This window comes from Hippoglossus hippoglossus, chromosome 22 (assembly GCF_009819705.1).
Source record: "Hippoglossus hippoglossus isolate fHipHip1 chromosome 22, fHipHip1.pri, whole genome shotgun sequence".
NCBI classification, from domain to species: domain Eukaryota; kingdom Metazoa; phylum Chordata; class Actinopteri; order Pleuronectiformes; family Pleuronectidae; genus Hippoglossus; species Hippoglossus hippoglossus.
The window spans coordinates 12,684,538-12,697,923 of record NC_047172.1 but is presented as its reverse complement, the minus strand read 5'-3'; the positions used below and the strand labels follow the sequence as shown (position 1 = coordinate 12,697,923).

Below are 13,386 nucleotides of genomic sequence, written 5' to 3'. Positions count from 1 at the left end.
CTATATAAATGATTAAGTTGATGTTACTTATCATTATATCCACACTGATTCACATGTATACATTCAAGTTTAGAATAATAAATGTAAATAGTAATGAAAAATAGGGCTCTGTCTAACATTTCGTTAGTGTAAAGTTGTTCTAGTTACTTTTACTTCGTTTTCTCAACAACCTTTCATTCTTATTCATTTGTAAGTCAGCTTTTCCATCTTATGTTTGTCCTCCATTGTTTCTCTAAACACTTGTGTGGGAGGTTCAAATTTCAATTTTTTTCTAACCTCTTGTTGTATGCCTGTGTTGTAAATTTTAAGATTCATGTTCCCGAAAGTACATATATATAGATTTAAGTACATCTTTTGAAAAATGTTGTAAAATACACCAGGAGGAAAAAAAGTGAATTAAGTACCTGAAAAATCATTTTAGTACCTATTTTCTAAAAGTGTATAAAGACCAATCCTGTGCATTGACTGGTTTCACACAGTTAAAACCATGTTGTGTTTGGCTATGATACTCTGTATCCTTTGCCACCTCAGTGTGCATCACTTGATGCTTTTCTAACTTCCAGCCCAGCTTTGGTTGCTTTATTTCCCTGTGTGTGTCCCTGTGTTGGGCCAAATACGTGTATGAGTGCAGGCAGCCTGAAGCACATGTTACTCGTTTAGTTTGGTTTTCATCAGCTCCACTCAGTGTTCTGTTGTTTATTCTCCCCTCCTACTCCTGTCTTTGCTTTATCTCTTATCTTTTGATCTTCCATTTTGTTTCAAAGTTCCCTTGTACTCTCTGAAATAGTCCCTGTTTGTTTTTAGACATCATCTTTTTTAATTCTTGGTTTGTTTCACGAGCGGCTCGTCTTCTGAGTCTCATTACTTATAATGCTGGAGAAAACATTGTGGTCTGAACGCTGTGTGGAAATTCCCCTTTTGATGGCGGAGCCCCAAATCGAACCGTGTCCTGAGGAAGTACTGTGTTTCTCACTTTATCGCCACGGTCAAGAGTGTTAGGAAGTGGAGTAGCCTGACTGAAATCTCAACTTTAACAGTTCGGTGAAACTTAGGTGAAATGTTATGTGTCTTCATTTAAAGACAATGGAAATAGCAAATGATCACAAGCCCTTCCTCCTCACATACTCTGCACACAGCCGACCAAATCTAAGTTTGATCAAGTAATGACATTTCTCTTGCACATACATTTATACATTTTCAACTGATTTCTCTTTTGGTTGCGACATGGAAATTCCCGATAACCATTTTTGGTCCAAAGTACACTTGCTTTTTGTTATTGGTGGTAACACTTCCTCCTCAACCCAACCACAGTTATTCTGTATGATGTTAATGTTCATTTCATTTCGTTCACATTTCCATCAGTAATAGTTGCTGAGTTGCCAACAGTGTATTATCCACTGCAAACATGCAAAGTCATTGTCTCATCAAACCAAGACAAAACTTGTATTTCCAAACCAGTCCGTCGAGAACTGGTGGTTGGTAATGCTGCAGTTTGATTGACATGAATCCTTTTCCAAATAATTTTGTTTCTGTTTGTGTCATTCTGATTGTGCCATAGCTGGAGTTTCCGTCGTTGTGCTGCATACAAAACAGAAGACAATGAAGATGATTGTTCCATGTTGAATGTTGTGTTTTTCCTTCCAGCGTCAGACCGTGTCTCTCCTGCCTGCGCCCAAGATAGAGGAAGTCCTGTACCAATACCAGCCTCTTCATGTAGAAACCTACGGACCCCAGGTGCCTGAACTGGAGCAGCTGGGCAGAGTCGGGTACAAGTTTATTTAAACCCAATCTTGCACACATCTTGTTCCTTCAAGCCACACACAAACTGTATTGAAATCTAACTTGGCATTAGAACAATATGAGTGACGAATAACATTGGCATTATTTCCTTATAAGTTCTGTGGACATTTCCTGGAAAGAATTGTGCCAAGTATGTTATGAGTAAACAGACACAGACCAGATGAGATTAGATAGCTCTGTTAAAGTTGTAGTTGTTGATTTTCCAAACTTAGTCGGTATTAAGCATACAATATGTAACTTTGGCCATTAAGGGTCTCCCAATCAAAACAATAACAAAAGACCTAGTTTGATGATGTTGTGAAGCAGCGTGGGATCATGGGATGATCACTACCATTGCAGAGGAAAATCTACCTGATGCGACCCAGATGCAAATCATGTCCAGGGATGAGGTCATGTATTTTAGTTTTATTCACGTTACGCAGCAAATCGCTATGAATAATCATGAGGCCGTCAGGAATGACCAATACAAACAGTGGAAGGAAAAACTAGCAGTGTGTTTTTCTGCCCTTTTGTTTTGTTACATACTATATGTTTAGGTAAAATGTCAGCTGATCTGCAGCACGCTGATGTGAGCACTCTTTAGGTCTATACTAACAATTTAATCGAATTAATGAATTTGAAATACACCCAGAGAAAACTGTTTCAGTTTTCATTATAATTGCTCCCAAAGTAGGCAGTTCTTTCATGGGGCCTTCCTATGAATTTAAGCTTTGATTTCAGTTCACTTTTGGGAAATGATAGGAAACTGGGCAACAGGTCAAATAAAGTATTGTAATCAAAGTTGAATCATGGGATTTTTCAGTTCTCCAAATAGCGACATATTGTAAAGGTTTCGGTTTCAGGTCAGAGAGCTGGTAGAAAGTTGGTCTGCTGCTTGGGCAGCCTGGCTTGTCTCACTTGATTCTCCTCTGATTAACTGGGAGAGTGAAAGCAAATGAGGGGGGAGGAGGGCTGGGAGAAGGGCTGGGAGAAGGGTAGAGAGGGAGACTGAGAGAGAAACAACCATCACGCTGCCACAAGCCGCCACAGTGCCTCTGCAGGAGCGTCCATTAACACACACAGGATGTGCTCTCCCCGACGGCCCCTTTGGGCCAATCAATCCACGACGCCATTGGTCCAGTCCTCACCGAATGTAAGCTATCCATCAGACGGCCCAGCGCCCAGCCGTCTGCACTGCAGCTGGCTGGCACTAAAACCTGCCCACACACTGAGAGCGGCCTGCTTTTATTGGGTGACAGTAGCAAAGGGGGGTCATATTCGTATTTGGTGACTTTCACCGCTGCTTCACCCTGACGGTAACCTTCATTTGGCTGAGGTGAAGTTAAGTCAACATGTTCAGGATTATCTTGTTTATCACTACTTACTTTGTTTTCAGATAAACCGTGCTAATGATTTTTGCCCAATTACCTGAAGAAGCATCTACCTCAGGTGAAATGTTTTGCTGAAAGGATTGCAGGAGGGTTTAAGCAGAATAACTGGCACTTATTTACATTATGTATTCAGTGAAGTGCTGAGGTACTATTTCTTTTGGCCAGGTTGATCAATATGCAGATGAAACGCATCTCACATTTTTTGCCGCATGCTGGACCTCAGAGGAGAGGTTGTGTTGGTGGTGGGGGCTGTCAGCAGTTCAGGGGTCCAGGAGGAGCGATGCGGGAGAGGAAGGACTCTGCCACAGAGATAAATGAGGTTCAGTTCACGAACACCCGGCTCACTGGTGCAGGCCGCGGGCAGTGACACAGACAAGCCTCCTACAGACAAACCACAACTCCCAAGATGCAATGTGCTAGTAGAGTAAAAAACAAGGAGTAGTGCTGACACTTCTGTACAGTTGGCAGTTTGGGATTCATCTAAGTTTGAGGTTTTGTGCATGTGAGCTCATGTATACATGTACGCTCAAGCTTGCGCAGACGGTGTCCCTTAAAGCTGCTGTACATTTTGTGTCATACACACTCACACTCACCCTCATTATTGCAGCCTCAGCATTTCTGCCACAACGGAACATGTGTGATGTGGTAAATATTCACAAGCGAGAGTGCGGAGGAGTGAGAATGCAGACGGCGTTGAGAGGGTGAAAAGTGAGTCCCCTGTGCAGGCTGTTAGGCTTTCCTCCAGCCCTATGACCTGTGAAGGGAATATGCTTGAATGTGTGAGGAGATGCTGATTTGTCCGAGCGTGGATGAGGTGAATGGGACCGAGCTGGGGCAGGTACTTATTTTAAAACTTGGCTGTTTGTCTTGGTCAAGGCCCACAGTGACAGCAGCACCACCGGTCATTTATCTTGGACACAGCCATCAAGTGAGACTAGAGTTAAGCTAATACAACCCCCCCCTCCATGGTAGCCCCGGGGCCTCTGGCTCTGGACTCTTGCATGGGATGTCCAGTCCACACAGGACTGACTGGAGCCATTCTTTTTTTTGTTTTTTCAGCTCACCCTTCTTTGTCTTAGTGTCTGTGTCTTTTTCGCCTTGTCCCTTTGCCCCCCAAAAAAACCGCAGGAGTGAGCGCTGCTCGGCTGCCAGGAAAAAGAGGGGCAACGCCTCATTCGCTGTCTCTTTCTCTCCCTCTCTCTCTCTCTGTCAGCTGTACCTGAATAAATATGGGCTGAGCTGAGCTCTTATATTAAAGACAGCTGCCTCAATACTGGAGCAGAGGAAAGGCAGCATGTTCCTAAAGTGCCCATTCAGCTCCCCCCTTCTCTCACACACACACATACACACGCGCACACACACACATATACACACACACATTCATAACCAAATGCTCCTCCCCTGATGTGCATAGGTGCTTATGATTTACCACATAGGATTGGTCCCTGACTGTGTGAGGTTTCTTTAAAGGCAGTACACTGTTGTCCATCTCATTGACTGGCACATACCCAGAACCATGCGTGAGCCCTAAGAATTATGAGCAGACTATGAACGTAACACCGCGGCTCGATCACCAAATGTCCCTCCATGGCTCTTTGCTTTTATGTTGAACAGTAAAAGCCTTCAATAAACAAAATCAAAGTAGAAGTAAATACTGCTTTGGAGAAGGAATCAGAAACACATGATGTTTATGTTGACATGACTGCGACATGAATTCCAACACACAGACTGAAGCAGGAGCTGATTTAACTCCCGCCTTTTGTCGACCCTGCTCCTGCTGACGGACATAACCCGAAAGGAAGAACTTCCTTACCTCAAGATAAACTGCATCAATGAGGTCGTACCAGCATTATAATTAGAATGTTTATTTCCACGTGTTCATGTAGACACACATGTTGATGACCTAAAATAAAATGTCCCTTTTTGTGCGTGTAGATGAGCATCTGGGTCCGAGTTTGTTCTCTACAATACTCTCTGAGCTCTTGAGTGTGTAGGCGATGAAAGACTGACTGGGATCTTGGACCAGGACAAATCATATGGGGGGAAAAAATTGGGGAAAGAGACATTGCCTGCAGAGCGTTGAAAAATTTGACTCAAACCTCAAGTGCTGACAATGAAAGCTCGCCAGAATAGTTGTTTGTGTTGGCACAGGTCGCCCTGAAATTAGCCCATCTCTCTCTGACAGAGGTTGCTCAACGCACTTCGCCAAATGCCAGTGTGTATAATATTCAGAAATTTTTGCCTCCTCCCCCCACTCTGCATTGCTTTCTATAATTGGTGGAAAAAATGAGGTCTTCTGTTGGGAGCGCTCGTCACGCGTCCGTCTCTTGTCGGTGGGGTGAAGGGGAGCAGCTGAAGGAGTGGAGTGTTTAGTCTAGAGCTCCTCTCCTGGGGATGCACTTCTCTGCACAAGGAAGTCGTCCTCAGAGGACAAAAGAGACTCGCTGAAGGGTTAAATAGCGATAGGTAGTTTGCTGTGACCTTGTTTTATGGATAAGGAAGACAGTCAGTCGTTTTCATCCCCTGGAAACTTCCCGCAATTCGTCTTTTAAAACGACTTAATCTTTTTATTTACATAGTACAAACACATGGACTCACACAAGTAATACATAAATCACTTGTGCTCACACACATAGAGAAGCTATGTTTAACGTGTACTTAAAGGATGCCTGCTCACTGTTCTGGTTGGGAGCCAGGGGTTAATGGGTCTCTGAGTGATGCTCTCCTCATGCCCGTGTTCTTTAGCTTTCCAAGCATCCCTTGGCGTCTGAGTGTTTATGTGAATGGTGTGTGTATCTGTTTGTTTGTTTGTTTGTGTGTTGGCTTATACTGCATGTTAAGTGCTTTGGTGGGAGGGAGATATCCAGAACAGTCAGTGGTGCCATACAGCCCTCAGTTCCTGGCAGCCGGCTCTGCTAACCTCTCCCTGCCGGGTTGGGCCAACTCCAGTTCTCAGCTCTCCATCTTTCCAGCTCTGGACCCGAGCTGGCCAAGAGCACTACCAGTGACCCTGGATTTGGCTCTCGTCGTTAGCAGGACCACTAAACATGGTCCATAGAGTACTCTTGAATCAATTTCTGCCATCACTGAATTAGAGTATATGAGGTTTAAACGGCATTCAAATCATTCTTTCCTTCCCCTGCTTTCCCTTCTCACTTTGCGATGAAAGTGCAAGTCAGCCATGATATTTCTCTTTTTCACTCAGAGTGAAGCCATTCCAGAGGAATCTTGAAAAAATGGCCATGAAGAGCTTTTCCATGTATCCCAGGTTCTCTGATCCCTGCAGGGTACATATCCATCTGATGGGCCTGATGGGCCTGCGAGGGGGAAGGGATCAGAGGTCACCGACCGTGGGGAAGCTGAGGTGCAGCACCGGAACGTCAGAGTGCTCCGAGTGACGGGAGCAGAGTGATGGCACCTCAGAGAGATGGGTCTCGTATTCTGGGCCTCAAATAGTCATGCACTCACTCACACACACACTCTCTCTCACACACAAACACAGCTTTGATGCTTAAGTTATGAGCTGGAGACTGAGGCGCCGGTTAGCATGACCTCAGATGAACTCCCTCAACAGCGGCAGTCTTTGATCTACTTTTACTACTATTAGATAATGCCTCCAGGCTCAGATTTTGGCCTTGTTCAAACCAATTAAGATATTCTGTGATGCTGCCAAACAGCACCATTTATGGGAAATGGTTTATTTGGCTCTTGCATAACAATAGGGCTTTCCCTTAAATACTTCGGGGTTGCCACCATAACCAAGACCTGAAGCTGAACTTGGTTTCTCAGATATCTGATATCCTCCATTCTTCCCTGCTACACACTCATTGCGCATGGCAGTGTTTTGTGTTACTCCAGCCAACACAGCCAGTAACTATAGTCTTTAATGCAGCACTTGTCTGACCATTAAAGAGTTTCCATAGCTTAGATCTGAAAGCTTCACTGCAGCCATGGGACTCACAGATTTCACATTTGCATAGCCAAAACAGAGCGCAGGCGGTATAAAGGTGTGGAGGCTCGAGTGCAGCTATTTGACTTGCAAAACTGTCTCTGTCAACAGGATGCGCCGTCTTCACAGCATACAGCCGCTGCCTTGCTTTGGCACTCAGCTTCTTGTACTGTAGGCGCTCTTTTTCTTCGTTACTAACTAGATCAGAAATAGAGTGGAGCGTGGCCACTGTCCTCCAGCCCCACACCCAGGCCATTATCCCGTCTGTCTCAGTAAACAGACCATTAACAGACAGAGCTGGTGGAGGCCAGATCACTATTGTTTTCCCTCCCATAGATCTGTGCAAATATTGATCTTCTCTTGAAGTACGAGTCAAAATAAGCACGGGCTGTAGTTGTCGAGAGGCTTTTTACTTGTGGGTGAGTCATTTCTAACCCAAAGAGCGGAAGCAGGAGGAGCATTACCGAATGACAGAGCAGGAGGTAGATTTGTCTTGTGTGTATTCTGGTCATCTGAGAGAGCTCTGCTGTTCGTGTTATTGTTTTCCTCTGTGGGTCTTGTGCCAGAGAGACCAGCAGTCTCCTCCTGACATGAACCAAGGCCAAACCGGGCCCAGTGAAGGAGACGCCAGCGGACAGGGAACTCCGGGGATAACGGTCTCTCTCGCCTCCAGGTTTATTTGTGTCGTAGCCTAGAGGCGACGGGGTCGACACCCAGCGAAGGGTGAGGTGATGTCTCCTGACTATTTTAACACACACTGATCTGTTTAGAGGTTTGTAAAGCAGCCCAACTCTGTCTTGGGTTGCCTGCTTTGATTTTGAGCCTGATGGCGCTCATAACTATATACACAAACTGAGTTTGTGTGTGTGTGTGTGTGTGTGTTTCACACAAATACCAACAGGCTGAGACTGCCTCTCCCCTGCTCCTCACCCTGGGGCAAAAGGGCCTGTCAATGTACAGGGGGATTAGCCGGCTCATTTTCCCCTCTTAAGAGCTGGAGAGACTCCCGTCATGTGAAGCTTGGCTGTGCGAACCTGCCATGCACACCTCATGGTAGGAGGTACTATGATGTATGAATCATCACCATCCCCCTGCTCTACCTTTCCCTGACTTTTTGTTTTCCTCCAACCCCCCCTTACCTATTCTTTTCCCATCTTTCTCCCTGATTGAAATCTTCCTCGCCTCTCCCCAGGGCTCGAGGTGCATCAGTAACTGATACCTGTGGTGGTAGCCCCTCCTGGGAAAACTCTATTCTTCCTACCTGTATCGGTGCTCTGTTCCCAGAATGTTATATCCAACAGTCAAAGCTCTTTTGCTGCTGTGTATGCATGCATGGGTGTGCCTTGTGTTAGTAGGCATTCACTGCATGGCATATGTCTCTCCATTGTTTACGGCCCCATTTGGTTAATGACGACACTGATGTCATGTCATTAACCTCCCTCTCCAGTCCGGTTTGACTCACTCCTCCTTCCTCGAAGCTCTCCGGGGGGCAGAGTTATCAAGTGGCAGCTCAGGAGACGAGAGAAAGATGCTCTCTGTATCAAGTGGCCGGCGGGGTGTGTGATGCCACTCCAAGCCCCAGGGCTGCTGAGGATAGGTGTGAAACCAGTGGCCGAGCCAGCCAGTCACTCAGCCTCTACTGCCCCCATCAGGTTAAGGAGGAGAGGTGCAGCGCTGAGACACAAGTTCACTTTGGATGAGTCAAGACAGGTGACACTTGGAGCAAGTCGCATAATAGACCTTTATCATAGTCACTTCTACAACACTGTCTTTCAGAGACAAAAAAACTAGCGCACATCTCATGTCATTATCACTGATGCCGACAAGCTGCCGTCCTGAGAGCAACATGTATGTCGCCATGCGCTCAACATGAGAATGTATTTCTATAAGTGTTAATGTCAAGTGTCAACCAAAGCTTCTGTTAACACTCTAAACATGTTGTCCCCTTTACTAAGTGTTAGAGATACGCAGCTCCCCGTCCTCCGCCCGTTTGGGATGCAGAGAGGCAGACTCAGCCCGTCAGGGGGTGATGATAAGGCACATGATAACAGAAAGGAGTCTGTGGGCTTGTGAGGATATGATGTAACCACACTGAGCCCCCCCCCCCCCCCCCCCCCCCCCCCTCCGCAGCACAACTTGAGGTAATCTGGTGGACAGTGGGTAGGCTAATGGCTGAGGATCTCACACACACACTCGCATGTCCCAGAGGAAGCTGCATTCAGTGGAAGAGTGTGACCTCTGACCCGTGGTGAAGAAAGACCGCTGTTGACAGATATAGTATACCTGTGAGAGTCCTCTGTGTTTGGCTTGTCTGCGGGGGGTTTCGTTTCTGGGCCGCAGCCTGGACCAATTCACACATTCTCCACAAGAGAAAATTCAGCTCCGTCGGTTCGCCGCTCGTATCGATACAAACAGCTCCGGCCTTAGATAAACATGTACTCGCACACATGAGAATTGTGTAGACACACACGGCGGCATAAGCACACATCGCACATCCACACAATGCGCTCAGTGTGCTGTGTGTCTCTCTCACAGGGGTACATTTTCTCTCAGGGTAGAGTTTAGGAAAGGAGGGGCAGATGGGGCAGAGTGAAACCGGAGCCGCCTGAGGAATGCAGGGGGTGTTTTTGGAGGACTGGAGTGGAGTTTGGGGGGTGAACGGGAGGGGGAGGGGGGGGTGACTTAAGGGGTAGGATGGGTGATTAGGGGGTGACAGCTGAGTGCTGACCCCTCTATAATGACAAATCATCTGGCAGGTGTGTGCCCCCCTCCACCGCCCCCTCAGCCACCATCCTTCCCAGGCCAGGAATCTTCCAACCGCTGCCGGAGCAGAGCGCTAAAGGAAGACTTCCGGACATTCACTGTGCCATGCAATCGCCTCATGACTGGACTCACAACCTCTGTTCACATACAGACTGCCCCAAGCTTGTTAGCTGCCCTCATTGTCCACTCAACACACCAGTCTAAGCTCCCTCGCTTTAATAAACATAGCTAATGAGGCTCCAGACCTTGGAGCGATCGCAGGTAGGGCAAAATGTATTGATTTCTCTTTGTAGACATCATTTTGTGGGTTCAACAGAATACAAAGTTTCTCTCCCCAACTGCCTGAAAGTCAGTGTTCGAGTCATGAATCATGCCGACGACAAGCTGAATCCAAGAAGCCTCTGATCTTTTCTGTGGTAAAAACAAATGCTGACCCAGGACCAGTGGGGGGGCTGTGAGAGTGGACAGGTGAAGCCTGGTCATGGGTTCATGCTGAGATTTTGAAGTAAAAATGTTCGAGGCTTTTAAAATGAATTGATTCTACAGATGAAACTGACATTTTTTTAAACATTAACATTGAAGAAAGGCTTTCGCTTGCTAGAGATTATTTTTTTCCCTGTAATGCTGGTTTGAATCTAACCTTAAATGAATCAATTACATTTTCATTTAAAAAAAACAAGTGTGTATGTAAGAACAATAAGACAAGATAAGAGAATCCTTGATTAGTCCCACAATGGGGAAATTTGCAGAATTACAGCAGCAAGAGTCAAATACAACCATATGTAAACAAATCCGATGTCCGGTGTTGATGACATAAAATAAAAACACAAAGTGACTGGAACAGGAGTGAAGGAGAGAAGGGCGAAACCAAAAGAGTCAGTTTAGTTAATTGCGCACAATTTGGCGACAGTGGCAGCTAGCAGTTGCAAGCTATGACCAGAGCACTAGCGGCTCACAGTTATCAACCAAATAACCAAGATAATTCAAGATTGAAATGGTACAAACCAACCATCAGGAATTTGACCACGATCTTTATGTATCATTCTTAATTGATTCCCTGAGAAGATCCCATTTCTTCATTCATCACCCCAAGTTCCCGTTAGAGGAGCCGGTTCAACGTCTTTGAACTTGCTCAGTGGTGAACATGAATGTTAAGTCTTCATGTATGAAAGCAGCCAAACCCCAGACAGCAGCTCTGAACTGAGCTTTGTTTAGGACCGATTCAGAATTCTCCATTGTCTTGTGCGTCTGCTCTGCGGTTTGCATGTTGATTAAGTGTCTGCTCGCTCAAATAACCTTTGCAGCATTACAGGCCTCTTTTCCATCAGGCCCGGGCTGCCACAGCTCCTCTTAATCCAATTCCAGCCAACACGTGGAGTCTAGACAAGAGGCCCAAAACAATCAGCACCTCCATCTGATATCTACTTTTTTTCCCCTTCTCTTCCCTCCGGAGTTCCAGCCTTACAGCTATTTCCCATTTCCCTGAAGAAGCCAAACACATCCCCCCCATTCCACAGCAGCATCGCCGATTCCAAACACAAAAAGGAGCCACACATTCTCAGCTGGAAGTCACACGGAACCCGCCGGAACATTTCGCCACTTATCTTTTCACTTTGAATTAGAGATGGGGCTCTGCGGTGTTTTCCAGGCAGCGGGAGCGGGAGGGGGGAATACTTTGGTTGTCCCGTCAGGAAAATCTCAGACTGTTTATTAGCATTAGCAGGAGACGTTGCCCAGGTATTAGGGGTTCCAGACTCAAGTGGAAAAATGCTGTTAGCTTTCAACAGTTTTGATCCAAGTGCACATGGATTTTGAAAGCGAGGGCCAATATCACATGGTAGAGGCTGAAAAATAATGCAAGCACTTCTTCATGTGCTATGCTTTTGAGAATATAAACACTCAAAGGATTATTACAGTAGCCCACATCTGAGAAAAAGCAAAAAAAAACACTATTCTGAGCGTGCATACGAATGGAGAACCGGTCTGACACGCACATTGTCATAGTTTGACTCGGTCGTTTTCATCACCTGCACTCGTCTTTTCCCGCCCCCCCCCCCCTCGAGCGACATAATGGGCCAGTCCAAAGTGACCCATATTTACCCAATAATACGAGGCTTTGAAAAGACCCATATCGAGTTGCAGCTAATGCTCCAGTGGGGCCTGGAGAGTGAAAGATGTTACCGGCCGAAACGGCTTGGGTTTCAGGGCCCTGCGAACAAAAGGCCGTCCAGTCCTCAGAGAGAAAGGGAGAGAGGGGGGGGGACGGGGGGGCGTGGAGAGTGTTAATGCACACAGTGAAACAGTAGCGTCAGAGGGGCTCGAAGCGTCTGTTACTCAGGAGTCTTGTGTGTGTGTGTGTGTGTCTGTCTCTGGTTTTTATGATTGAGAGCAGTGTAAAGAGTGTGTTTTTCTAAGCAAGTGTGCGGCACATCTCTAATGCATTTCTTGTTGTTGCACGTCCCAGGTGTTGTCAGTCCCCTCTTCGTTTGTCAGCGCCGTCAAGTACAGTCATGTGAAAAGAGTGAGAGTTCATCTTTAAGCTCCGTGAACATCCACAGCCGGTAAATGCGTGCGTACATGCGAGAGGCCGGCCTTTACAGGAAGATGCGGATACACTCCGCCTAGTTAATGGAGCAGAACTGAACTAACCTGGGGTGTTAGGGGTGAGCAGAGGGCAGACAGGGTTGGTTTAAGAGAAGAGGGTTTGTGGCGATGATACCCAAAGGTGATTTCACCTCATATCCTCCCTCCCTCTTTTTCGACTTCCCACCCCTCCACCCACGCTCCTCACCCTCTTCCTCCCTCACCCTCGCTCTCTCTCATGTTCTCTTTTTTGCTCCCTCGCTCCCTCCTTAGGGGCAGGCAGGTATAAGGTTACACAGAGCTCTCAGCTTTCTTGGAAGGAATGACCACATGAGTAGCTTGGGGATTAGATTAGCAGGAAGAGCAGACTTAGCCGGGCTGTAAATAGCCCACTTTTTTCACCATTAAAAAGGCCCAGTACAATATAATCAATAGACAGCACTCATCTGATGCAGGAAGCCATTCGAGAAGACCTCCCTCAAGTGCTCTGAAGGACAGGCTACAGCAGCTTGGGCCTAATGAAGTTATTATTAATCACTGAGCCTCCTGTTTTGAACTTGTGTGTTGTTTCTCTAGTGGGTGATGAGTGGTCTTTGTGTGCGAGACCTGACTGACATCTCTCGCCGCGCCTCTTCTCACTTTTGCCGTCCGTCATGTAACTTGACAAGGTCGTCTCCTGTATGTAATATTCATGAATGTTGGACTTTACGTGTTTATGTCACAGTCGAGTTTTTAAAATTCAGGATGTTTCACTTCATTCTTTTTTTATTGCGTTACAAGTAAATGAGCAAACTAAAATCAAGAGTCGTAAAACACCAGAGAGCGAAAATATGATGTGTTCAGGCTGCAGTTTCACCAACACCTTTTTCTGCCTGTCCATCTCTCATACACTCACACATGCACACGCACACGCACACGCAC

General features: G+C 46.2%; 1 protein-coding gene across 3 annotated transcripts in view; it reads left to right on the top strand.

The window, feature by feature from the left end:
- mnat1 (MNAT1 component of CDK activating kinase) overlaps positions 1 to 13,386 on the top strand; it is a 37,332-nt gene that overhangs the window by 22,731 nt on the left and 1,215 nt on the right. For all 3 annotated transcript variants that reach the window (XM_034575424.1, XM_034575422.1, XM_034575423.1), the window contains one exon: positions 1,645 to 1,766. In XM_034575424.1, coding sequence (XP_034431315.1) covers positions 1,645 to 1,766 — 122 coding nt within the window. The remainder of the gene's footprint in view (positions 1 to 1,644; positions 1,767 to 13,386) is intronic.